General features: G+C 46.4%; 1 protein-coding gene across 1 annotated transcript in view; it reads left to right on the top strand.

Annotated features, from left to right (window-relative positions):
• CCDC30 (coiled-coil domain containing 30) overlaps positions 1 to 25,803 on the top strand; it is a 50,906-nt gene extending 25,103 nt beyond the window's left edge. Inside the window, exons 11-25 of the mRNA XM_060259622.1 lie at positions 1,068 to 1,163; positions 1,321 to 1,446; positions 3,924 to 4,040; positions 4,531 to 4,700; positions 5,640 to 5,874; positions 7,090 to 7,269; positions 15,912 to 16,121; positions 16,441 to 16,598; positions 17,534 to 17,699; positions 19,175 to 19,296; positions 19,928 to 20,069; positions 21,731 to 21,867; positions 23,418 to 23,616; positions 25,165 to 25,237; positions 25,386 to 25,803. Of these exons, the coding sequence (XP_060115605.1) occupies positions 1,068 to 1,163; positions 1,321 to 1,446; positions 3,924 to 4,040; positions 4,531 to 4,700; positions 5,640 to 5,874; positions 7,090 to 7,269; positions 15,912 to 16,121; positions 16,441 to 16,598; positions 17,534 to 17,699; positions 19,175 to 19,296; positions 19,928 to 20,069; positions 21,731 to 21,867; positions 23,418 to 23,616; positions 25,165 to 25,237; positions 25,386 to 25,750 (2,496 nt within the window). The 3' untranslated portion in view covers positions 25,751 to 25,803. The remainder of the gene's footprint in view (positions 1 to 1,067; positions 1,164 to 1,320; positions 1,447 to 3,923; positions 4,041 to 4,530; positions 4,701 to 5,639; positions 5,875 to 7,089; positions 7,270 to 15,911; positions 16,122 to 16,440; positions 16,599 to 17,533; positions 17,700 to 19,174; positions 19,297 to 19,927; positions 20,070 to 21,730; positions 21,868 to 23,417; positions 23,617 to 25,164; positions 25,238 to 25,385) is intronic.
• Positions 25,804 to 26,289: the final 486 nt, after the last annotated feature.

Here is a 26,289-nt window from a genome sequence, read left to right as displayed (position 1 = left end):
GATCTGAGAGGGGAGGTGCCTCTGAGATCTGGGGCTCTGCTGATCTGAGATGCCCCTCATCTAAGGTGGCCCATCACCTCCACAAATATGTGCTTCCTAACCAGAGTTTGGAGGGTAACGCTAATGTATGGGTCCCTCCCTGCTTGGGGGAGAGACTGTTTCCTCAAAGGCAGAGCTGTTTCCCACTAGAATGGGATTGGGTGAGGCTGCAGTATCTCCACCCCCTGCAACTATAAAGGAAGCTGCCATTTAGGATTGGAGGATGTGAGTTCCTGCTTGATGGTGGGGGAGTGGGGGGCAAGAGACCTGCTCTGCCTTAAGAACTAGTTTGTTAACAGCAGGCACAAAGTGTGAACTGGTCTTATTTTGTATATCTATGGAATCTGACTTTGTTTGTGTGTCAGTACCTTGTAATCCCCTTTCATGTATGGAGAAAAGTGGATTAAAAATGTCCTAAATAAATAAATTGGGGGGTGGGGAGGAGCTTAATCCTTCCCAGGCTTGCTACTTGCTTTCCTATAACCCTTTTGTCCAGCTGTTCCCCCCCCCCCGCAGGCTGGTTGATGGAGAATGGTAGAGATAAACAGATGCTAATTCTAGGTGGGAGGTGTGTATTTGCAGAGGAGAATCAGCTGGAGGAACATCTCTCCCTCCACCTCTTAGCCTTTGAAACTAGTGAATCAGACCCTTGGTCCATTGAGGTCAGTACTGTCTACTCAGGCTGGAAACAGTTCTTTCCCCATATCTCCTGCCTGGTCCTTTTAACTGGAAATGTCAGGGATTGAACCTGGGACCTTCTGCAAGCCAAGCAGATGCTCTGCCACTTAGCCGCAAACCCTCTTCAAGGACTATGCTTGCAGTCCAGCGCCTTTATTGAAAACATTCGTCTCTTGTTCTCAAGTGTTCGGTGCCTCACAAAGTTAATGGTGGGGGAGAGACGTTGTTCAATAAAACAAACTAAAAATAAAATTCAGGACAAGAAACTAAAATAGCCATCTATGGTTTTAAAATGTCTCCATTTAACCAGGAAACTCCTCTTAGGAACCATTTTGTTGTTGTCATTATAGATCTTACATTTAGAGGCAGAGTTACGTGAAGCACAGAAGATCATAAAGGCTGAGACAGAGGGAGATACAGCTGGAGGAATGCAGGATCACCAAGAGGTAACTATGTAAAAGTTTGAGAGTTCTAGAATGGGATTGGGCAAGGCTGTGGTATCTTCAACAGCCGCTAATTTGCAAAAGGTTCCGAGGCCTCAAATACATGTTTCTGCTTTTGGCTGTCAGCAAACCACTGTGTTCTACTTTTGACTGGCTCCAGATGCTGAGAATTCAACAGGAGAAGATTGAAGTGCTGGAAAGTAAACTGTCCGAGGAGATGGAGTGGAGAAAACAGCTGGCCCTTGACCTTGAAATGACGCAACAAATATTGAAAGAGGAGAAGAAGGTGTGATGTCCCCAAATTAGCATCTTGAATTGTTTCTGGGACTGCTTTAGGAACTGGGTGCTGTATCTAAACCTAAACTTTGCTCTGAGACTTACTATCTAATAATATATACAATGGAAGGAGAGTGAAAGGGAAATGAAATTGTTAAATGGCAAAGGGAGCATTCTTTATCAGATATTTAAAGACATCAACAGAAGGAGCCAGGCCAGAGGCCTGGAGTTCCAATAATAGGGAATGACATGGCAGAAGGAAGAGCTAAGAAATGGAAGGTGCAAAATTTGGGATTCTGGAAGGCCAAGGACATTAGAAGAGGTCACGAAGGGAGAGAATATTTATTTATTTATTTATTCAATTTATATCCCGCCCTCCCCACCGAGGCGGGCTCAGGGCAGCTCACAACATAAAATACCAGAACAATAAAATTAGTAAATATTAAAACACATTCAATAATTTACAATAATTAAAACTATAAAACCAGAAAAACCAGTCTTAACAGTTTGGTGCTATTCTGACGGCCTTCCTCCGCAGTTCTTAAATATCAGTCAGTTGTATGCCAACCGGAAGAGGACAGTCTTACAGGCCTTGCGGAACAGTAGAATAGTAGAGTAGTAGAGAGACAAGTAGAGAGAATAGAGTAGTGGAGAATAGTAGAGAGACAAGTAGGAACAAAAGAGAAGAGACATTTGAATGTCAGAAGAGGGCTTTTTCATAGTTAGGCATGCCATAGCCCACTAGAACCAAACTCTATATAGCTGTTAATAGATGACTGAAGGAGAGAGGGAGGCAACACAGAGAGCAGAAAAGAGGAGTAACATCACTAAAGACAAAGTGGGCATAGAAGAATAAAAAGGGAAAGAAAGGACCAGCGCTTTTGTCAAGCACTTGTAAGTCAGTTGATTTTACAGGTCTGCACACTTACTTGCCTTCTTTCCCATATATACATATGCTGTTTGGGGCACATCAGCTGCCTGAAAGAGAAAAAAGAACCAACTCTTTCTGATTTTATGACAACTTTCTGACCTGGTTGGATGGAGGTGATTCTTACTTGCCTCCAGCATGCAGGCCAGTAGCTGTGTGCAAGTCTGAGATGGAGAAATCTGCATGGCTATAATTTGACTGCTAAGTTTAGTGGGCAACAGACACTTAATTTGGTAGCTCTAGAATCCCAAAAAATTGAGCGTTTATTGCTAAAAACAGCATTGTTGTAGACCACATGATTACAGGGTGCAAGACTTACTTGCAAGGTTGTTCAATAAAATCTTTGTGTGTTGTTGGTAGTGAAAAAGATAAATTTTGTGCTAGAGATTATTAGGAAAAGGATTAAAAATGAAACAGCCAGTATTATTGGTGCTTTTGTAGATAAGAAGATAAGAACATAGGAGAAGCCATATTGAATCAGGCCAATGGCCCATCCAGTCCAAAACTCTGTGTCACACAGTGGCCAAAAAACCCAAGTGCCATCAAGAGGTCCACCAGTGGGGCTAGAAGCCCTGCCACTGTGCACCCCCCACCTAAGCACAAGAATACAGAGCATCACTGCCCCAGAGAGAGAGTTCCAACAATAAGCTGTGACTAATGGACCTCTGCTCCATATGCTTATCCATTCCCCTCTTGAAGCTGTCTATGCTTGTAGCCGCCACCATCCCCTGTGGCAGTAAATTCCACATGTTAATCACCCTTTGGGTGAAGAAGTACTTCTTTTTATCAGTTCAAGAGTACAGCAACAGTTTATAAAGTATTCTAACTTTGTCTGTATTGCTGTCCAGTTCTAGATGCTCAGATGGTGTTTCATAGTGCTGGAAAGGGTGTAAAAAAGTGTAACACACGATTGACTTGTTAGAGCACCTTTCCTGCAAAGAAAGGCTGAGTTTAGGGGCCTGGGTATTATACTTTTCTTCAGGTGGTGGTGGGGGGAACCCTTCAAATTTGAGTTTCTGCAAGGTCAGTGTTTTCATTCAGTCCTTGGCTGTTTTACCAGAAATTCTATTACTAAACCTAAGACCAAAAACCATAGCATCAAAAATTATGCGTAAAACAATAACAATGCTATTGTATGCTGCAAAGGCTACAATAGCCGTCCTCTGGAAAAGTGAGCAACAACCAAAGCTTAATTTACGGTATAAAAAACTATGGAATCGTTATGTAATGAGTAAAATTACAGCTAATATAAAATCTACAATAAACGCTACACAGGATATATCATTTGAACTAGTATGGTTCCCCATTTTGGAACATTTCATCTCTCATGGTGAGATTCCAGATATTATCAATAGATTCTGTCTTTATTAAGTATTCTTGTTTATCTGTTGCAAATAAGATACTATAATTTTGTTTCTTGCTTTATTACGATGGTCACGCGATTTCGTATATGATTGTACTTCGCATATAGCCTAACTATTACATATTGTTAAAAGGTTTTTTTCTTATTTATTTTAATTAAAAATGTTTATTAAAAAGTCCTTGGCTGTTTTAATCAGGAGCTGGACCACTCAAGGTTGGGACTTCTCCAACTCCATAGTGAACACCAGATGCTTCAGGAGGCAGCAGAAACCCATGAGAAACTGCGGCAAGAGAATTCTCTGCTGGAACGTAAGGTAGGAATTGCAGTTGGTTCCATAATCGGGAACACTGTGTTGTAAACAGCTTGTGAAACTGCCTTATATTGTCCCATACCCCTGGCATGCCTCGCCCAGTATTCTCTGCTTGGACTGGCAGCAGCAGTCCAAGATGTCGTAACCAAGACCTTTCTTAGGCTGGCTGTCTAAGATGCGGAGAGGCCGGGAATGAACCTGGGTCTTCCCACATGGAAAGTGTGAGCTTCTCCTCAGAGGTATTTTGACCACAAGATGGCAAGATAAGTAGAGTTCCTATAAACAGTCGCACATCACCCTTTAAATTCACAAACAATTAAATTAACTCCTTGCTTAAAGATGTACAGTTATTTTTCTTTTACAAAATTGTAGCTTTGTAGATTCATCTGAAGCAACAGGGTTGCCAAGAGCTATTACAGGTCTAAGTGCCCCCTGGGATCTTTTGATTCCCAACCCATAATTTACCTCTGTATTACCAAATGTCTCCTTTCAGGTATCAGAGCTATATCAAGAATGCCAGGAGTTAAAAGGACTTATCGCGGAACAAAAAGACACTAGTGAAACACTTCTGACGAACGGAAGAACATCCTCAGAGCTGCTTCCTAAAGAAGGGGCTTTGGAAGATCAAATCGACAGCTTGGGAGAAGAAAAGGAGCAGCTATGGTAAACCACTCACATCCTTAGTTTTATGTTGCACATAATCGCCCAGGTGGGAAAAAGAAATAGAAAAAGCTTTCCAAGTCAAAACATGGCTTATGTCAGGCCTGCATAACAACAAACTCAGTCTGTTGCTCAACAAATGAGCCTGGGGAAAATTTGGGGCTTGCCTGCCTCTCTGGATGCATAGCTAGATAACCAGATATTTCCAGGCCTGCATACAAGGAGCGCAAACCGCTGTGTATTCCTGTTTTGGAGTCCCTGATTGATAGGCATTATGCAGAGCATGGCTTGTCCATTCCAATGTTATCAACAAACTGTGGTTTGCCACCAAAGCAGAACTCTGTAGTCAGCTGGCTGTGCACAAGGGGAGGAAGCCTAAAGATCCCTCTGTCTCATTCACAAAGCAGCAAGCTGTGTTTTGGTATTACATCTGGAGCAGGCCAGCGTCTCAGAGGTCACAACTTCTGACCAAGGCCACACCAGTTGAATCTGAGTGGAACTCTCATCACTGCCCAGTTTCTAAAAATACTTGATGAGTACCAGGAAAGGTGTCAGCAGGCCCTGTGGGTGCCCACTGGCATCACGTTGGGGATCTCTGATGCAGGCAGAAGTTTAGTAAAATGTGTCCTGTTTGGGGGCACCACCAGACTGACCTTATCACTAATAGCACCTAGGCCTGTTGTGGCTGGCTAGAGCACCACTTCCTGTGGGCAGCGCTTGCCTAAGCAGCAGAGAGGAGTCCATTTCCTTCTCTCTTTATTTGGTCTGGTCAGGGCTGAGAAGCCATGCGGAGAAGCCACTGGATTCCTATGTGGGCATAGGAATTGTCACATTTGTAATTTTCCCAGGCCATGGGAATGATGAAATGTGTGTCCTCTTTAAATGGTTCCGTTGCCATCTGTCTGTCTCGCTCTCTTTTTGCTTTCCTCTTTTAACCTCAAGCGTCAAATTATCAGACAGCAATAAGAAAATAGAGGAACTTGAGAAGCAGGTAAAAGGGAGTGATGAAGAAAAACAGCTCTTGTGGGAAGAAAATGCCCAGCTGAGGAAAGATGCCCTTGCTCTCCGGCATCAGCTTAACAACGCTCTAAGGGGGAAAGATGAAGCTGCTGCTGCAGAGAACTGGCCTCTCAAGCCACAGAATCACACATGGAATACAGACAGTGATAAAAATCAGGTAAAAAAGAAGAACGAGAAGAAGATATCCCTTTGGAAACAGGAGATGTCCCTGCCCCATAGAGTTACTATTCCAGTTGAGAGTGTGAGGGAGATAATAAGGGCGAGGATAACAAGGGACAAGCGATAATTCTCATAAAACGCCTTAGAAGGATCCAAAGATAACATACATTATCTTGCTGTAATACAAACAGCCCTTCAGGGCAAGTTGGTGCCAGTGTTCCCTCTAAGCTGAGTTTGTGTGAGCTAGCTCACGGTTGTTTAGCCTCTGATTCACGCATTTTTGTCTTAGCTCAGGAAGGATGACCCCGGAGCAAGCTAATTTGTGCAGTAGCTCACATTTTTAATGCAGGTAGCTCACAAAGTAGATTTTTTGCTCACAAGACTCCGCAGCTTAAAGGGAGCATTGGTTGGTACTATTATACCCATACTACAGGCAGCCATTTGAGGCTGCATGAAGATAAGTTGCCGAAAGCCACAAGGCTTTCCAGGGGCTTCTGACTGTCAGAGACAATTTGCTAGACTTTTAATATGATCCCACAGAGATCATGCTGCAGTTAAAAATTCATTGCCTTTGAGTGACTTTTGAACCTGCAAGAGCTGGGGGGGGGGGGTCCTCAGGGCCGGCTGGCAGGCAGGCAGACAAGCAGCAGATTACTCAGGTTGCTCATAGATGTGGAGAGGTTGTTTGGAGAGCAGACAAAAGGAGTGCAGCAGCTCTAGGAGTTTTATAGGAGGTAGAGTGGTAAACCTGCAGTACTACAGTCTGAGCCCTCTGCTCACGACCTGAGTTCGATCCCGGCGGAAGCTGGTTCAGGTAGCTGCCTCCAGGTCGACTCAGCCTTCCATCTTTCCGAGGTCGGTAAAATGAGTCCCCAGCTTGCTGTGGGGGGGGGGGGAAGTGTAGATGACTGGGAAAGGCAATGGCAAACCACCCTGTAAAAAGTCTGTGAAAATGTCATGACGTCAGCCCAGAGTCGGAAACGACTGGTGCTTGCACAGGGGACTACCTTTATCTTTTTTAGTACAGGACTTGCACTCCGGCATCACCTGATTCCTAAGACCCAGAGGATCCTGGGCTGCTGACACAGTGTCCCCCGCACGAGCTGCCTCCGGTTCCTTTCTCCAGCTAGACACTCAAAGACGGAGGGAGCCAACTGCCTGAAATGTGTGTGCTTTTGTGGCCTTCAACCAGGCTTCTGTTTCCTCGATGCAGTGCCTGCCTGGCGAGAGACTCCTGTGGCAGCAACAACAAGAGGAATTCCAGCAGCTCCGGCAAGATTTCCAGAGGGTTCAGAACGTGTGCAGTTCAGCGGAGAAGGAGCTGAGGTACGAAAGGGAGAAGAACTTGGAGCTGAAGAAGCACAACATCCTCCTCCAGCAAGAAAACATCAAGGTGGGTGCCTGCCAGGCTGCCCACAGAGGCAGAAAAGCCAGCCAGCATTTTTGTCACTGCTGGGAGACATGGGGGCTTTCCTGTGTTTGAAGCTTTAGTTGTGAGACAGCAGCACGCGTCCCGTTTAAATTTGCCTTGTAGAGGGATGTTCCATTGCTAGCAGTTCCAGAGGAACAGCCCTGGGGTGTGTGTTATGTGCCGTCAAGTTGCTTCCAGCTTAACGGTGACCCTAAGAATGAATGAATTCCAAAACAACTTGTCATTAACAGCTTTGCTCAGGTCTCACAAACTGAGGGCCATGGGTGACTTCCTTGGTTGAGTCAATCTATCTCCTGTTGGGTGTTCCTCTTTGCCTGCTGCCCCCAGCTTTTCCTAGCACTGTTGTGTTTTCCAGTGACTCTTGTCTTGTCATTATGTGACCGAAGTACACTAGCCTCCGTTTGGTCATTTTAGCTTCTGGGGAGAGTTCGGGCTTGATCTAAAACCCACTTATTTGTCTTTTTAGTGGTCTGTGGTATCTGTAGGAAGGGAAGGCGGTCTGGTATAGCCTGATCCGGTCAGATCTCAAGCTAAGCAGGGTCAGTACTTGGAAGGGAGACTGCCCAAGAGGACTCTACAGAGGAAAGGAATGGCAAACCAACTCTGCTTAATCATTTGCCTTGAAAGCTCCTCGCTGGGATCACCATAAGATCTTATTCGTGGTCTCTGTGCAGTCCCACACATGGGTTTTCCCGTCAGGACGAACCCTACCTCGGAGATTTTAAAAGCTAGCCTAGGCGTTATTTTTGGCGCGCACTCCCTTCCGTCCTGGGGAGCAGGCATCCACTGCGCATGCCTGGAACGGGAGGGAGGCGCCCCACCCAGCCAGTTTCTTTCCAACCGTCGCCCGGGATAGTCTTACCTCGTTGCGCTCCTCTTTTACCTCAGATCCTAGCCTTCGCTTCTTCGTCGTTTCCTCTCTTTTATTCCATTTTCCTCCTTATATTCTTATACTCTTCATTACTCTTAAAAAAAAAGAAAAAAAATATCTTTCCTGCTTTTACCTCAGACCTCCCTTCCCCTACCCCCCCTCCCCCCCCGGGCGTATGGAAGGAAGGGATAGTAGAATAACCTTTAAAAGGTGTTCGCGTTGTAGGGCAAAAATCCCTACATCGGACGGACATTCACTTTGTTTATTTTGCCTGGGAGAAGCCCATAAAGTAGACGCCTGTGCGCATTGCCTTCAATTCGGCAAACAGGCGCGGAAAAACAGGGCCGCTAGACTGCGAAGTCATCTTATGGAGTCTGTGCTTCACCCTGAAATGTCGCAATCCTCTACTACAAGTAAGTCGCCTCCCCTTCTGTCTCCCCAAGGGGACGGCGCAAGGTCGGCAGCTTCAGTGGCCACTGTTCCCAGCAAGCATAAGCCTGGCGATGCCGCGAAAACCGGCGACGGCGCGAAGACGTCACAACAAACGGTCGCGCCTATTAAATTGAAAACTGGGAAGCACACCAAGAAACACAAGCACTCCGATCCGAAGGGCCCGAAGGATTCGAGAAAACCTACCGACCCGAAGGAACCGAAAAAATCTACCGACCCGAAGGACTCGAAAAAACCTACCGCTCCGAACAAACCTTCGGAACAACACGAGTCTGACAGACATTGTGATCCGTCCACACCCGGATCCGATACCCAGGAAGCGGCCACTCCGCTTACGGACTCACCGCATCAGCAGACGGAGGAAGTTATCCCGGTTCCGTCCCGATCCCCTTCTTTGCAAGGATCCATACCAGACCCTTCGCTGGAGAAGATCCGAGACCCGCTGCAGTGGACTCAACAACACATCAACCCCAGATCGTTCCGCGATATGTCGAATCCCATCCAATATAGACACGATGCTCATCGCTACTTTGATACTCATCGATTCCCAGCCAGATCTCCGAGCATCGAGAGACATCGGTACCATCATACACGTTTCCCGGAGAGATCCCCTAGCAGGGGGAGGGACCGCTATCGCTACAACCCGAGATCTCGGTCTCCATCCATGTCCCCGAGAAGACGCTACTACACCTCGAGGTCTCCATCAATGGATTCCCATCAATGCTGCGGTTACCACCACTCTCGGTACCGTGCAGATCACCACAGGAACCAATCCAAGGAAGCAACTCCCGTCCAACGGAGTAAGCAGCCAACGAAACAGCCATCTCCGACTCCTTCCACTTCGACCTCTAAACCTAAGAACACGAGTCCAACCAGACCGGACCCGCAAGCACCCGAACCTGACAACTCCGATGTCGAATCCGACGCGTCATCGGACTCGATGCAATCGATGTCCTCTCCTGGATCCCCAGCTTCAGATATTGCAAAGCCTGCAGATTTGTCACCATCCGACGGAGCCAAAACATATCTGGACTTGGTCGCAAACATGGCTTCTGCTCTTAATGTAAAGCTGACATCGGACGCGCCCAAGGTCACGGATGTAGTTCACGATTTGGTCCATTCGGACCTACCTGCTGGTTCCTTTCTGCCAATGCTTCTGGTGCATCTAGATGCCATTAAAGAAGCCTGGGACAAGCCGGCATCTATTCCTCCCACGTCAAAGCGCATCGAATCCCTATACAAGATCCAAGCTACGGAGTCGAAGTTTCTTTTCAGTCACCCGGCTCCGAACTCGATGATAGTCCACTCTTCCTCCAAATCGAAGCAGACTCGTCATCCTGTACCCCCGGAGAAGGAGGGCAGGAAATTGGACACACTGGGAAGGAAGATGTATTCCATCTCCACAGCAAACGCCAAAATCAACAATTATTTGGCATATTTTGCTGCTTACTCCCACAATCTGTCCTCCCAACTGGGCACGCTTGTCTCGGCTCTACCAGAACCTGCTCAAAAACAGGCATGCACATTATTACAGGAGCTCAATAGAGTCTCCAAACAACAGATAAATACCATTCGTCACTCCGTGGGATGCACCTCCAAGGCGATGGCTGCCTCCATTGCCTTGAGAAGGCACGCCTGGCTTCGCTCCTCTTCCCTACAACCCGACATTAAATTCAAAATCGAAGATCTCCCTTTCGACGGCCAAGGCCTTTTTAATGCCACGACAGACGACATACTCACCACAGTCGACGACAGCCGCAAACGGGCAAAAAGACTTGGTGTGACCCAACAGCAACAGCAGGGCTACAAAGCCAGACCATGGAAGCCAATGCCATTCAAACGCTCCAGGTCCCCTCGACAATCGGAATACTGGAAGCGTAAGGCTCCACCATCTAAGCAACCTTTTAACCAGCGGCAGCAAAGACCACAACAACCTAAAAAGACTGCAACTGCATCCAAGCAGTCTCTTTGACTCTCCACCTCTGCCACCTCACAACACTTCCAGACTCCTACCGTTCTACGAGAACTGGAAGTTAATTACCACAGACAAATGGGTCCTGAATATCATTTTAAGAGGTTATTCAATAGAGTTTCATTCTCCCCCTGCAAGACACCACTTTGTTGCAACCCCTCCATCCCCTCCCCTCCAAGAAGAGATCATCACTCTTATGGCCAAGGCGGCCATAGAACCTGTCCCAGATCAGTACCATCGGACAGGCTTCTACTCCCGGTACTTTCTAGTCCCCAAGAGGGATGGAGGTCAGCGCCCGATCTTGGACCTCAGGGCTCTCAACAAGTTCATCCACCACAGAAAATTCAGGATGGTCACCCTCCAATCCATTTTGCCCCTAATCCCTCAAAATGCTTGGATGGCGCTGGTAGACTTACAGGATGCCTATTTTCACCTAACAATCCATCAAGGCCACAGAAAGTTCCTGAGATTTGCCGTGGGAAACAGACATTATCAGTTTCGAGCGCTTCCGTTCGGACTCTCCACAGCACCCAGGACTTTTACAAAGTGTATGGCGGTGGTCGCTGCATACCTCAGACAGCGCGGAATTGCAACTTACCCATACATAGACGATTGGCTCCTTGTGGGGCCTTCAAGGCCACAACTGGAAAAAGACATTGCTATAACCCTTGCACTCTTAGCAGACCTGGGTCTCCAAGTCAACCAGCAAAAATCGAATTTAATCCCCTCACAGGACATTCAATTCATAGGGGCTCGCCTCTGCACCACGGACCACAGGGCGTACCTCCCAACAGACAGAATAGCCTCTATTCACACACTAGCCACAGAAATAATGCAACAGCCAAAACAGACAGCTTTCACCATTCAACGCATGTTAGGACTCATGGCAGCGACAACGGCGGTTCTACCACATGCAAGACTCCGTATGAGGCCCCTACAAATCTGGTTTGTTCGTGCATATCGTCCCCAACACCAATCTCAACAAACCCTCCTAACTGTCCCAAACAACATCCTTCCCTCTCTGGGATGGTGGACAGTTCGAAATCATTTGCTGACAGGCATGCCATTCTTAAGACCAAGCCCGTCAGCGGTAGTCACAACAGATGCATCAAGGTGGGGCTGGGGAGCCCATCTAAACACCCTCTCAGTCCAGGGGCAATGGACGCCATACGAACAGTCGCTCCATATCAACTGCCTGGAGCTCTTAGCCGTCCACAGAGCTCTGAAATCATTCCTGCCAACTCTTCACGGCCGTCACGTTCAAATAGCGTCCGACAACGTGGCGACTGTGTTCTATATAAACAGGCAAGGAGGGACTGCATCTACCCGTCTTTGCAAGCGAGCAATGCACCTCTGGCACTGGAGTATCGCGCATCAGATCCATCTCACTGCAGTACATCTCCCCGGTGCCCAGAACACACAAGCGGACACATTGAGCAGGTACCTCATCAACGACCACGAGTGGTCACTCCACAGGCAATACCTCCTACCAGTGTTCCAGAAATTCGGAACACCATCAATAGATGTGTTTGCTGCACCAGACAATGCACAATGTGCTCTCTTCTTTATGAGAGGTCCGCCCTCACCACAATCTGCAGGGGATGCCTTCATTCAGAGATGGACAGGTCCATTACATTTCCTCTTCCCACCGTTTCCACTGATAACACGATCAATACAGAAAATTCAACTGGACAATACAAATTGTATTCTAATCACACCGTGGTGGCCTCGCCAACCATGGTTCACAACGCTCCTTTTCCTATCGGACAATACTTACCATCACTTCCCCCGGGCCAAGAATCTCCTCTCACAACAGAACGGCAGGGTTCTTCATCACGACCCGGACAGACTCCGCTTGACAGCTTGGAGGATACTTTCTCAGAATTCCCTGAGGGAGTGAGAAACGTCCTATTAAATGCACGAAAACCATCAACGAGAAAGTCATATTCCATGAAATGGAAAAGATTTTCCATCTACGCAACCAAGCATAACTTTAAACCTTTGTCTGCCTCTATGCCTCAAATCTTGGCCTATACATTGTCATTATCTGAAAAGGGGCTAACTCATTCGTCTTTAAAGGTGCACCTGGCAGCAATCTCAGCTTTTCACCCTCACATACAAGGACGGTCTGTATTCTCACACCCCGCTGCGAAATCCTTCTTGAAAGGAATTTTACACCTGCATCCACCATCACGACAACTGTACCCCAGTTGGAGTTTATCTCTAGTATTAAGCCAGCTAATGAAACCACCTTTTGAACCCATGGCTTCAATCCCTTTGCATTTCCTCTCGTGGAAAACGGCGCTGCTAGTCGCACTTACCTCCGCTAAAAGAGCCAGCGATATTTGTGCGTTTAGAGCAGACACGCCTTACACCATTTTTCATCACGATAGGGTAGTGTTACGACCAGATCCTACCTTCTTGCCTAAGGTAGTATCCACGTTTCACCTCCACAGGATCACAACTCTACCCGCTTTCTTTCAACGTCCTACGGATAAGGGCCAAGAAGCCCTACACTGCCTAGATGTTAGACGGGCACTCGCCTATTACATAGATAGAACAGCATCATTCAGGAAGGACTCCAGACTCTTTGTGGCCTATGGACGGCACAATAAGGGACAAAAGATATCTACGCAGAGACTTTCGAAATGGTTGGTTGCTGCTATAAAGCTGTGTTACAGACTAGCAAAGCAGCCGGTTCCAACTACACTACGAGCTCACTCTACAAGAGCTTTGTCAACATCATCTGCCTTAGCCAGAGGGGTCTCCATGGAAGACGTCTGCGCTGCCGCCGCCTGGTCTTCCACCTCAACCTTTGCTATGCACTACGCTCTGGACGTTCGTGCTAGGCAAGATGCCTCCTTTGGACAGGCAGTACTCCGCTCTATCTTCGACTAAGATACGATCTGGATCCGGTAAGTACCAACTTACCTTGGAGTCCAATACTTGCTTGACTGATTTGCATTAACATTGCATTAATTTTTCTCTCCTACTCTAGTGCCAGCACCCACCACCGTGCAGTTCAGCTTATCAGTCACCCATGTGTGGGACTGCACAGAGACCACGAAGAAGATAAACAGGTTACTCACCTGTAATTGATGATCTTCGAGTGGTCATCTGTGCAGTCACACACGCCCGCCCAACCATCCCCGCTGCTGGCCACTGGTACTCTGCAACCGCTCATCTACTATGTCGGCGGCGGGGAAAGAAACTGGCTGGGTGGGGCGCCTCCCTCCCGTTCCAGGCATGCGCAGTGGATGCCTGCTCCCCAGGACGGAAGGGAGTGCGCGCCAAAAATAACGCCTAGGCTAGCTTTTAAAATCTCCGAGGTAGGGTTCGTCCTGACGGGAAAACCCATGTGTGTGACTGCACAGATGACCACTCGAAGATCATCAATTACAGGTGAGTAACCTGTTTTCATCGGCGACTTGACATACTTTATACACACGGCATCTGTAAAACTTTCCTCTGGTGCCATTTTCCAAAGGAATCAACTCTCTTCCTTTCAGCTGATAGGCACTTGCAGTAAAAATAGACAGGTGTCTTTAAAGATCACGGGAATTTTAATACAGCATGAAGGTGGCATGAAGTCGTGCCTCGTTGCCTCTGAAGAAACAGGCTGGAACATAGTCTTTGTAGTCTTTAAGCTGCTGCAAACCCCGCATTTATAACTGTTAGCGGTTTGCTCTTTTATTAGCCGTTTGCTCTTTTATACGAACAGTTAACCCGCCTTGAGTACGGAAACAGTGAAACAAACAAAGGGGGACAGGAACAAATAGAACTTTGCTGATGCACTGGTCTTACTCGCAAGGTCAATGTTTGATTTGCATTTTAGAATAAAAATGTATGTATTTATTTGTATCATTTATAGTCCGCCTCTCTCCCTTGGACACAAGGTGGATTACACAGAGCAAGTCGCCACAGTCCTCAGGACATGGTATTCAGTAAACATGGTATTCAGTAAAGCAGTAGCTTTATTTATTTATTTATGTTTTATTTATATCCCGCCCATTCCATACAGACTCAAGGCGGCTAACAGCATAAAATAGACAGTAAATAAAAATATTAAAACAATAAAACAGTCAGATAAATGACAATAGTGCTACTTCAGGCAGATCATGTAATATTTTCTTTCTCACCCGCACAGATCCTGGGCAGTTAGTAATAAAAGCACTACGGATCCAGATGCGGTGGCAGCCCTCTCCCATTAGCATTGTAGAACCAATCAGAAATTTGTTTTAGTTCAGCTTTTTTTGTGGTTTTGCCCCTTTCTTGTTGGGAGGTTGGAATTCATTGTTATGGATCTGGGGCGAGGGAGGGTGGGTCCTAGGGTGGGAGAAGTGTTTGGATTGGTGGAGAGTTTTATTTGGGACTGCCTATCGGGAGTGACTCCTCAATTCATTGATGTTTGGCATTCCCAATTGTGGTTGTTGGGAGGGTAATTTCTCTATATGTTGCTATATGGATTTGCAGATAAAAGTATACTTTAATCCCAGGAAGCAGTCTGTGGAGGCATCAATGTAACGTCAAGGGGAGGTATTGATTTACTGTCTCATTCAGACAGCTTTGATAATGAAAACAGGGAGGGAGCACTTTACATCTTCTGTCTTGTATTTGTTTTATTCCCATGCACATTTTGTGTCTGCTTTGCTTTTGCGTATTTGTATTGGAGTCTTGCTGATTATAAACTTTTTAAAAAAATGTTTAAAAAAGAAATCTGAAAACAGAAACGAAGCCAAGCTTGTGTCTTAACATGACACTTTAAATGATACATAAATTCCATAGCAGGGTCCTAGTTTTTCAGTAAGCTAAACATGATCATGTAGACCACAGACCCTAGTAACTGGGCTGAGTAACTTTGTGAATCATTTAGCGCAGTGCAACTTTGTTGCCTGCATAGAAAAGCCCTCTTAAATAATTCAGTTTCACATCGTTTGCAAAAAGCCAGGCAAGTGAAAGCCTTCCTGACCTCCTCAAGCGCTTCTGATTCTGGGAAGATACATTTGGGTTGTTTGCCAGCTACTTATCTGCACCACACTTTGATTTTGGCTGCCAAATTGTTTCTGTATCAGGAATCTTTTGCAAACCTCTCAGTGGAGCTGCTGCTGTGAAACCTGCACATTGCCATGTGTGGTTTTTGCAAAAGAGCCAGGAGCTGCACCGTGGGGTGGTTTGGCTGCTTCTCCCTGCCAGCATTGGACACAAACAGAAAAGGTGGGGGTCTGGGAGGCTGCGAACACCCAGCTGTGATTAAAAGTCTTTGTAATGTGTAGATGGAGCCTGAGAACTCATCCTTTCCCCCCACTTTAGATCAAGGCTGAATTGAGGCAAGTGCAGCTGAAACTCTCTGACTCCTCCAAGAACTGTTCCTCCCTCACCTCTCGGTGGGAGCTCAGTCGGCAGAAGGTCAAAGAACTGGAGCTGGAGTTACTGAAACATTCTCAAGCCATTAAACAGCAGAGTAGCTTGCAAGAGAAACTAACGCAAGAGAAAATCAAAGCTGCCGAGGCAGAGAACAGGGTAAGAGCTGGGGGCAGGGGCTGGTCTCGATCCCAAGCTGCTGTCAGCGTCATTAACCTTGTGGGTGGCAGATCTTTTAAAGAATGGCGAGTGAAACACTCAGTTATGGAAAAGGGTTTTCCTAGAGTGTAACTATGAATATGGTGTGATCCTTTTCCTTGTGCAGTTCTTTTTCTAGCCCCCAAAGGCAAGTCTGGAAAGACAGAAGGGCCCCTCTGTTCATTTCAGGCTATCATCTCCTGCAAGTCTCCCATTTTCTCTGGTTAAGCCATCTGCTGCAGTCCAGCCAGAGCCTTTCATCCAGAGCCTTTCTCCGCAGATTCTGGAGCTGCAGCAGAAGCTGAAGGAGTCCAACCATCAGGTGCATCTCTCTGAAGCACACATCGTGGGGCAGAAGCAGCTGGAACAGGAACTGAAGGAGGCCAGAGAAAAGGAAGTTAAGGCACAGCGGCAATTTCAAGAGGAGCAGCGGATAAGGTGCTACAGGTTGCCTGCCCTGTGATTTTTGCGTGTATATCTGCATTTCCTTTCTGATTTGTGCTGCCCTTCTATAACTCCTAAATCTTCTGTAGAAAGAGTATGAGAGCCAGTTTGGCATAGTGGTTAAGTGCACAGTCTCTTATCTGGGAGAACGAGGTTTGATTCCCCCACTCCTCCATTTGCAGCTGCTGGTGTGATCTTGGGTCAGCCACGAGTTCTCTCAAGGCTTTTCCGCTCAAGAGCAGGTCTGGGAGAGTTCTCTGAGCCCCACCTACCTCACAAGGTGTCTGTTGTGAGGAGGGGAAGGAAAAGGAGATTTGTAAGCCACTCTGAGATTCCTTTGGTTAGCGAAGGGTGGGGTATAAATCCAATCTCTTCTTCTTCCTTATGTGGCATTAGGAGGCCTGGTAAGGAGCTGCAGTATATTGGGGAGACTTGCCGTTTCCCACTCCACCATAACTGTGAACTGAAACCTAAACCAATGGGCCATACCATTCTAAGGAAGGAAAATGGAGTTGATCCTGTCTTGGCAATAGGAGAACAAAATGGACTGCAGGTAGTAATAGGGAAGCCAGGCTGCTGGCTGACATCATCAGGAACTTTCTGGGTGGGGCCTAGGCCAGAAATGCTGGCCAATGATATCACATTCACCTGGGGTTTTCCGCAACGACTAGAGCACCACCCAACACAGAGACATCCTTCCTGATCCAGGCCACTCGGAGAAGCAAGGGCACGAGGGAGGGCCCAACTACCGGGAGGTCTTCCATTGGAAGCAGGCCTAAGGGGGCTTTGCAGAATACATTTGGGAAGTACTCTTAAGAGCTGGTTCCCCACTAATTTCCATAGGATGCTGGCTAGCTAAGCCCCCTTTTGTAGCACCCGATGGAATCTGAGCCCCTCGTGTGACTCTTCATCCACCTCCCCCAACACAGGAAGCTCTTGGATCAGCAGACAGAAGATCTCAAGCAGCAACTGAGACACTCCCTAGAGAAAGAGACACAGCTCACCAGGACGTTTGCCAAGATGCAGGTCCAGTGCCAGCAGCAGGAGGCACAGTTGCGGGTCTTGGAGGAAGAGAAGAAAACCCTCTCTAACGAGGTACAGCTTGAGAGTCCTGCAGGATGAGTCAGTCAAGTTCTCCCCGCTCCTGTTTTGCAGAAGGGTCTGAGAGGCAGTGCAGGGTTTAAACGAGCCACGTAGTAGCACAGGCTGTGCTCAAACTAAGAAATCCAGGCGCTGCCTCAGGCTCAGCAGAATTCTGCAACCTGGCCTTGCATTCTGCACCTGTGCGTATTCTGATCACTGCATTCTGGAATAGCTCAGGTTTCCAGACAGCTTCCCTTCCAGGAGAACCTGTCAAGGAGTCCAAGGCTGAACCCCGTGGGTCCTCAGGGCGGTTGTACACAAGTAACCAGACCTTTTGTTTAATATTATAAAATGGTTTCTGAAATTTTATTACATTTTAATCAGAATAAATATTTGTTCTACAGCGACACTCTAAAGCATTCAGCAAGGAAACTAGCTAAACTATCGGAAACTCTTGGGATTGCATTAGATGGCACAAACCTTAAATTCAAAAGTCAAAGGCCAAAGTTCAGGTGTTCTCTATATTGCCAGCAACTGCAATTCAAGCAGGTCATAGTTCAGGCCTTGAGTCCATCAGAATCCCAGCTAGTCTCTCCCAGCCCTGATCTATGGACATATGAACTTTATGGACATATGAAGCTGCCTTCTACTGAATGAGACCCTCGGTCCATCAAAGTCAGTATTGTCTACTCAGACTGGCAGCGGCTCTCCAGGGTCTCAAGCTGAGGTTTTTCACACCTAGTTGCCTGGACCCTTTTTTGGAGATGCCGGGGATTGAACCTGGGACCTTCTGCTTACCAAGCAGATGCTCTAGCACTGAGCCACCGTTCCTCCCCAAGATGGCCCAGGCAAGGCCAATCTCACCAGATCTCAAAAGCTAAGCAGGGCCCACCCTGGCAAGTACTTGGCTGAGAGGCCTCCCTGGAATACCAGCAGTCAGGGGACAGAGGCAGGCTTCACTCAGCCGCTGCTCTGAATATCCTCCAGGCCCCCAGTAGGGGTTGCCAGAAGTCTCCATGACTTCCAGACATATGCACACATAGAGAGACAAAAATACAGGGGGGACCTGCAGGCAGCTGTTAAAGTGCAATAATTCTGAGCCATTCAGAAGCTGCTGATAGTTCCTTGCCCTCTGTCTCAGTCCTCCCTCCCAAATCCATAGACCTGAATTCTTTTCTGGACATTTTCTGGACCTGAGTTCAGTTATAATTTTTTTGTACAGCAACCTCAGGTGATGATGACATCCAGTCAGGACCTGTTCTCAGGAGAAGCCTCTAGAAAATTACATCATCATCCCAGACTCTTCCCCTCCCATCCTAGCTCTGGCCTTGAAGATGATAGGGGCTGTGTAGGCCAAGAGACCAATTATTAACACCTGTAAGACAGAATGGGCCCATTACATTAACCCTTGAGGGGAGGTCAGAAATGCTTTGCCTGACAGGACCTTTCTAGAAAAAGAGACTGAAAACACCAACTCTACTTTTCAGCATCTGCACTGTCAAAAATATAGTCAGAAACTCTCGGAACAGCTGTTGGCATTGCAACAGGAGAAGGAAGTCTTGCACAAGGAGTACAGTCACATCCTGCAGCAGGTGGACCTCTCTGTCAGGTAACTTCCAGCGCAGATGTGGTTAAGGGCAGGAGCCACATCAACTATGATTTTCTGCAGCACAAGCCCATCAGGCAAAGAAAGTAAGCTTTTCTGTTAAATTCAGCTCACCTAGTTGCAGTCCAAGTGATGATTGTCAAAAGCTTGCAGAACCACTTTCCCCAGAGTTGATTTTAGAGAATAGAGCCCTGAGGGATCAGACCAGTGGCCCATCTAGTCCAGCGCCCTCATTCATGCAGCCAGCCAGTTATTCTGGAGGGCCAAGCAGGGCAAAGAGGATGAGGCCTGCCCCTGATGTTGCCTCCTAGCACAGGCTATTCCCTTCATTCACCATGGCTAATAGCCGCTGATGGATTTCTCCCCCCTGAATCCATCCAGTCCTCTTTTGAAGCCTCCATCACAACATCCATCAGTAGTGAGTTCCGCAATTTAATTACTCATTGAGTTCTGTAGAGGAAAGATACAGTGATTGGGATGCTTCCATATCGGCCTCTAAAAACATTCCATGCATTTTTGCCCCGCATTTCTCTAGCATAAAAACAGTTTGAATTCTACCATAGCTGGAGTACATGTATAGCTGCATTGCTCGGGTGTGTCAAAGCCATTTGTGAGAGTGTTGTTGCCTCCTCAGAAAACACAATGAGAGGCATCTCCGCCACAAAGCCAAGCTCCGAAAAGCGAAGGAGGCGTTCATCTGCGAAGTGAAACAGCGGGACACGTGCATCAGAGAGCTCAAAAACGAAACGATGCTGTCCAAGAGCCAGATGGAAAAGGTGAGAGCGGGTCGAAAGGCTTCGCCATTTCCGTGAAGATGTGAATTAAGTTTTGGGCACTGCCATGGATTTAGGAGGGAGAACTGAGACAGAGGGCAAGGAAGTGTCCGCAGCTTCGGAATGGCTCAGAATTATTGCACTAACAGCTGTCTGAAGCTGGTTCATCATGCTTGCAAAGCATGTGATGTACTAGTGTGGGAGAGACAATGTGACAGAGTGATAAACATCTAACTAGAACCCTGGAGACCCCAGGTGAAATCCTCACTCACCCTTGAAGCGAATCTTGGACCAATCACTCTCTCTCAGCATGACACACCTCGCAGGGCGGTGGTTGTGAGGTTAAAAAATGGAGGTGGGGAATGCAATGTGAAAAGCTGCATTGGAGTCCTCCCTGGGAGAAAAACGTGGTATAAATATCTAAATATCTTTGTCTGCCTGGTCAACCATAGGGGTGTTTGAAGACAAAAGTGGGGGAGGTGTAGAACCACATTAGAGGAAGAAGAATGTGCTGCTGAGTCGCAGTCAACCAGTCCCAGTAGGTAGAGGAACAGGATTCCTTGGGAGGTGGTGGGCTTTCCTTCTTTGGAGGTTTTTAAAACAGAGGCTCGGTGGCCATCTGACAGCAGTGCTGATTCTATGAACTTAGGCAGATTGTGAGAGGGAGAGAGAGCAGGCAGGGTTGCATCAGTGCCTAGTTCTTATGGCCCTTTCTTACATGCCCAGGGAAATGCTGATCACCACTTTGGGGTCAGGCAGTTTTCCTCCAGGCCAGTTTTTCCAGGGATCCTGGAGGCCTTTTGCCATCTTCAGGGCATGGAACAGGGGTCACTCACGGGGTATGGGGAGGTATTTGTGAATTTCCTGCATTGTTGGACTAAATGACCATGGCGGTCCCTTCCAACTCTATGATTTAACCCATTGCAACCCCACCATGGGGTATTCCAGGCAGCAGGTAAGTAGAGATGGTTGCATAACAACCTCAGTCTTCCTTTGTGGTCTCCCAGCCAAGCAATGACAATGGCCAAACCCCACTTTGATTCCCGAGCACTAACAAGCTTGGGCTAAGCCTGGCCAATTAGGCTGCTCTCTTTGGAGAAAGGGAAGAAGAAGAAGACTGCAGATTTATACCCCGCCCTTCTCCCTGAATCAGAGACTCGGAGCGGCTTACAATCTCCTATATCTTCTCCCCCCACAACAGACCCCCCTGTGAGGTGGGTGGGGCTGAGAGGGCTCTCACAGCAGCTACCCTTTCAAGGATAGCTCTGCCAGAGCTATGGCTGACCCAAGGCCATTCCAGCAGCTGCAAGTGGAGGAGTGGGGAATCAAATCCGGTTCTCCCAAATAAGAGTCCGCACACTTAACCACTACACCAAACTGGCTCTCCATGTTTGAATAAAGAATAATTGGAGGATAGATTACAATATAAATAGAACTAATTATAGTTAATTTGTAGATTGATGCCTCTCAAAAAAGAGCTGTTTGTGTAATACCTAACTGTGCAGGTGTTTCACTGGATCTGTTCTGTTTTTCTTCATGCCTTTTGGGGTTAAACACTTAGGAGACTTTAAGGGCAACTGTAGAAGGAGGGGTGTGCGCAGAATGCCTAGAAGACCTTTGGGACAACAACCCAGGTTTTCTGCCTTGGCTTCTCCTGAACACAGGACCAGCAGCTGATCAGACAGGTGACCGCAGAGAACGAGACCTTGCTACAAGAGAAAAGGGAGCTCTTGCAACAACTCCACGAGCAAGAAGAAGTCGAGCGGTGCAACAGGCTGGTCATTTCCACAACCCAAAACAGGTAACCGCCCTTTAAAAATCATATTAAAGCCGATGAAAACATGCAGTTTAATCATGTGAATTAGAGGAAAGAGGGGGGTACTGCAAACAAACCTGAACACATTTTATTCATTTGTTTTAACACAAATCACACTGGCTACTCAAAGAGGCATTGTCAAAGATTACAAGAGCAGCCCTGCTAGATCAGACCAATGGTCCATCTGCTCCAGCATCATATTCTGCACAGTAGCCAAGCAGGTGCTGCCAAAAGGCCAAAGCCTCCCTGTTCCTTCCCAGACCAGTTATTTAGAGTGTTACCATTTCTGAGCTTGGGGGTTCCATTTAGTCATTGTGGCTGGTAGCCCTTAATAGACATCTCCTGCATTTTCCTGATCCCCTTTTAAAGTCAACTTAACTTTTTTTTAATTTTTTAAAATGATTATAATAATGCATTTAAATACAAATAACAGATATAAATGAATAAAACAGTACAGATAGATAATCTGTAGATTAATACAGTCTTATCTATTATCTAAATTAAGACTAAGTTCTTTTGTTTCTATTCTAGGTAAGATTACATAACATAACAATGCATGTCCATACAAGAAACTAGATAAGTACATTTCTCTCCCTTCCTTCCCCCCCCCCCCCTCAAACATCCTGTGATAGTAAATTCTTCTTGGAAGAAGAAGGATTTGCTGTTGTTTGTCCTGAGTCTACTGGCCATCAAATTCTTTGGGCACCCATGAATTCTAGTTTTATGGGAGAAAGAGTGAGGCAAATTTTTCTCTCCACTTTCTGTACTGCATGTGTAATTTCTTAAATCTGTTTCCCCTTTAGCCATCTTTTCTCCAAGGTCAGAAACTTTTCCTAGTAGTGGAAGTGCTCAGATCTCTTGGCCATTTTGCTTGCTCTTTCCTTCCCCCTTTCTAGCTTTACCGTGTGTCAACTAGAACTGTACATAGTATTCTAAATTCAGCCGTACCATTTAGCTTTCTGGGGTCCAAATGAGAGCAAAATTGGAGAATGCTGGAGGGTAACTCAGAGTCCCTATGTTTCATATTTACAACATGTTTTTCAGTCTGTCCTTCCTTATTTCCAGTATGATATCCAGAGGAGACCATTTGAATATTTTGCTTTATGTACAATACCTAGCACGCAACAGGTGGTAGAGAATTGTGAAGGAATAGTAACAGTGGTTATTATTTGAAGGATTTCTGCCCTGCTTTTCTGCAGAAAGAGCACTCTAAGCCCAAAGGCCTAAAACTGTCAAGAAAAGAACTAACCAGCAACGACACAATGACTATCTATCGTCCAAACAGCAGTCCTTAAAACAAGCAGTCAGCAATAGAAGCCTCCAGTAACATCAGGCATTTGGTTCAGTGTACCTGTTTGCCAAATGTTTCTCTGGTATAGAACAGCTTTTGCAGTTCCAGCAGAAGGATTGGTTATTCTGTGTCTATTCCTTCTTTTTCCTGTCAAGTGAGACCAAAGCAAATTATTTGAACAGCACCTGCAGTTTGTTGTTGGGAAGATGTGATATTGACAGGTTCTTTCCGCGGTTATTTTCAGAGTACGATTCTTGGACGAAGAAAACAAGAAGCTCCAAGAACACACCCTGCAGCTGAGAAGTCACGTGGGCACCTTGGAGCGTGCCGTGCGAAATATTCACAACCACAGCTTAGAAGTAAGAACAACCGGCTCAAGTCCTGTCTGTGGCGGGACCCCACTCCCACCATCCACTGGCATGCCTCCTCTCACGCCACTAGGGGTAAGGACTGATCCCAGACCTCCTTTCCTCCTTGGTGTCTTGCAGCCCACCTTCAACCAGCCTGCCACTTCTCCTTTGTTTTCCAGTGCTTTTCTTCCTGTTATTTTCTCACCAGCTTCCTGAAATCTGATCTCACCCACCTTTTCCCTGATGCTTTTTTGCTTAAGTTTAAATTGGCCAGTGAAATATACACTAAACCCAGAATTCAGTTTAGGGGTTGCTGTCCTGGTAATTCATAAAACCCTCTTCTGAAAATAATACAACTTAACCAGAATCTACCATACTTCCATGAACAACATAACATATTAATTCTGAAGTGCTTGTCCCATCATGTTCTGAAGTGCTTGTCCCATCATCTGTGAGCATTATAAGTGTCATCCTGTAATAGGAGATCAGAGGCACCTTTAAGGAACTGCCAGAATTTATTATAAGAACATAAGAGAAGCCATGTTAGATCAGTCTAATGGCCCATCCGGTCCAACACTCTGTTTCACACAGTGACCAAAAGAACCCAGGTGCTGTCAGGAGGTCCATCAGTGGGACCAGGACACTAGAAGCCCTCCCACTGTTTCCCCCCCAAGCACTAAGAATACAGAGCATCACTGCGCTAGACAGAGAGTTTCATCAATACGCTGTGGGTAATATTCCGGCATAAGGTTTCATGAGTTAGAACTCGCCTCAGCAGATGTGCGAAGTGTACTTGTACCTTACAAAATGAACTGTGCCTCAGGCAAGTAGCCTGGTCTCTTGTTTTGCTGTCCCATATTCACATAGCTCCCCATCTGGAATTATGGATACTTGTGATACTTAAACCTTTTTGTACCAAAAGCTCAGATAATAGCACCCAGTCCTGTATTCTGGAATGCAGTGTGCATGATAAATGTATTTATTACCAACAAAGCCATGATGCAGTGTGGCTTTGAGCAAAAGTGCCATTTTGTTTGCGCAACAACTGCACGCCCCACTATTCACTGATTCTTGGAGAGAAAGCACACACACAAATTTAAAAGCTTCTGCTCAAAATAAAAGTAAGGTTTTGAGTGCAATTATGCTAAAATGTTGAAGAGAGAAGGAGCATGCTTAAAAAAGCCATGGTTTCCCCCCAATGATGTCATTTTGCAGAGGCACCAGGAGTCCTTTGTTTAGGCAGCATGATGGTGAATGAAGCTGGGAATTGGTCTGATTTTGTGCCACGATGGCTGCAATCACACATGCTGAGTAATGCAGTTTCAACCCACTTTAAATCCGCTTTCAAACTGGGTTTTGTCAGTTTGCACAGTAAAATCCAGTTGGAAAGTGCATTGAAAGTGGGTTGAAACTGCATTATTTAGCATTTGTGATCACAGGCTATGTGTCTTTAATTTCTGGCCAAAGAAGAAATGCATGTGTGCAGCCTTCATTTTGCCCTTTTGTGTCTCCCCTCTCACTGATAGTGTTTCCATCTTTGTTGTTCCTGATTTTTTTTTTTGACAGCCCAAGAAAGCCAAAATTTAACAGTTAAAAACGTGATTTAATTTCTTGCTCTGTTTATGCTAAACTTTTTCCCAGGAACTGAAGACTGTCGGCTTCCCTGAATGTCAGCTGCAAAGCAAAGTTCTGCCCCTCCCCAGCATAAGGTATGGTACCTGTACTCTGTGTGCGTGAGTTGCAGAATGCCTGCTGGCTTTTCCTTTCCCCTGTTTTGTTTGCCCATCCCCACAACAAGTGAGGAATAAAGTCTCATTCTCAAGTTCACCCCCTCCGGTGAAAACCTGAGAAAACAAGGTGAGAAGTCCTTGGTTTGAATCTCGCCTCTGCCATGAACTCCATCAGTAGCCTCGAGCAAGCAACTCCTGTTCAGCCACCACCTCGAAAATGGGTAGGTAGAAATGATGCAGTTGATTCAGTAGACCTGCTCGGCAATCATGGGACTGATTTCTTTTCCAGCTTCTCTCCAGTGGGCCTGTTGGACTCGTTCAGCCTCCTGAAAGCCATTCAGGGTGTCAGACCTGAGGACGCAGCAGAGAGCTCTCCACTCTCACCTTTGCCTTCCCAACCTTTGGAGATTGGTTACCTAAATGTAGCCTCTCCTGGCGATACCACAGACTGCCACAAGGAGGAACAGGAGCAGCCCTCTTGCTCTGATAACGGCTAAGGCCAGGGTGTCAAACTTACAACCTGCAGACCAGAACCGGCCCATCCAGGGCTCTTATCTATCCCATGAACTGTTTACCTTTACTGCCAGACAACAGAGGCTGTGCATTATGTACTTGTATACTCTCCCAGTGCTAATGGGTAATGGACAGTGGAAGTGGGAAGGAAATACTGTAAAAGTGTTAATGTTTTAAGCATGTTTGTATTTTGAGTAAGAAATAACATTGTTAATTGGGTTTGCCTACATTTTATGGCACACAGCGCCTGGCCCAACAATGTGACATTTATGTCAGATTGGGACCTCATAACAAATGAATTTAACAGCTCTGGTCTAAGACGACGGAAGGAAGATGAAGAATTGTAGAAGGGATCCCAGGAAGCAACTTTCCACAGCCGTTGTATAAACTCAAGATTCTTTGGAATACTTTTTAAATTGGACTTGTACAGTTGTAGTTATGACACTGATTTTGTACTGGATTTTTAAAGAATATATTATTTAAAACGTCTGCACTGTTTCTGAACCAGGTCTTTTAGCTGGAG

This window comes from Heteronotia binoei, chromosome 18, assembly GCF_032191835.1.
Source record: "Heteronotia binoei isolate CCM8104 ecotype False Entrance Well chromosome 18, APGP_CSIRO_Hbin_v1, whole genome shotgun sequence".
NCBI lineage: Eukaryota > Metazoa > Chordata > Lepidosauria > Squamata > Gekkonidae > Heteronotia > Heteronotia binoei.
This window is presented reverse-complemented; position numbering and strand designations above follow the sequence as displayed.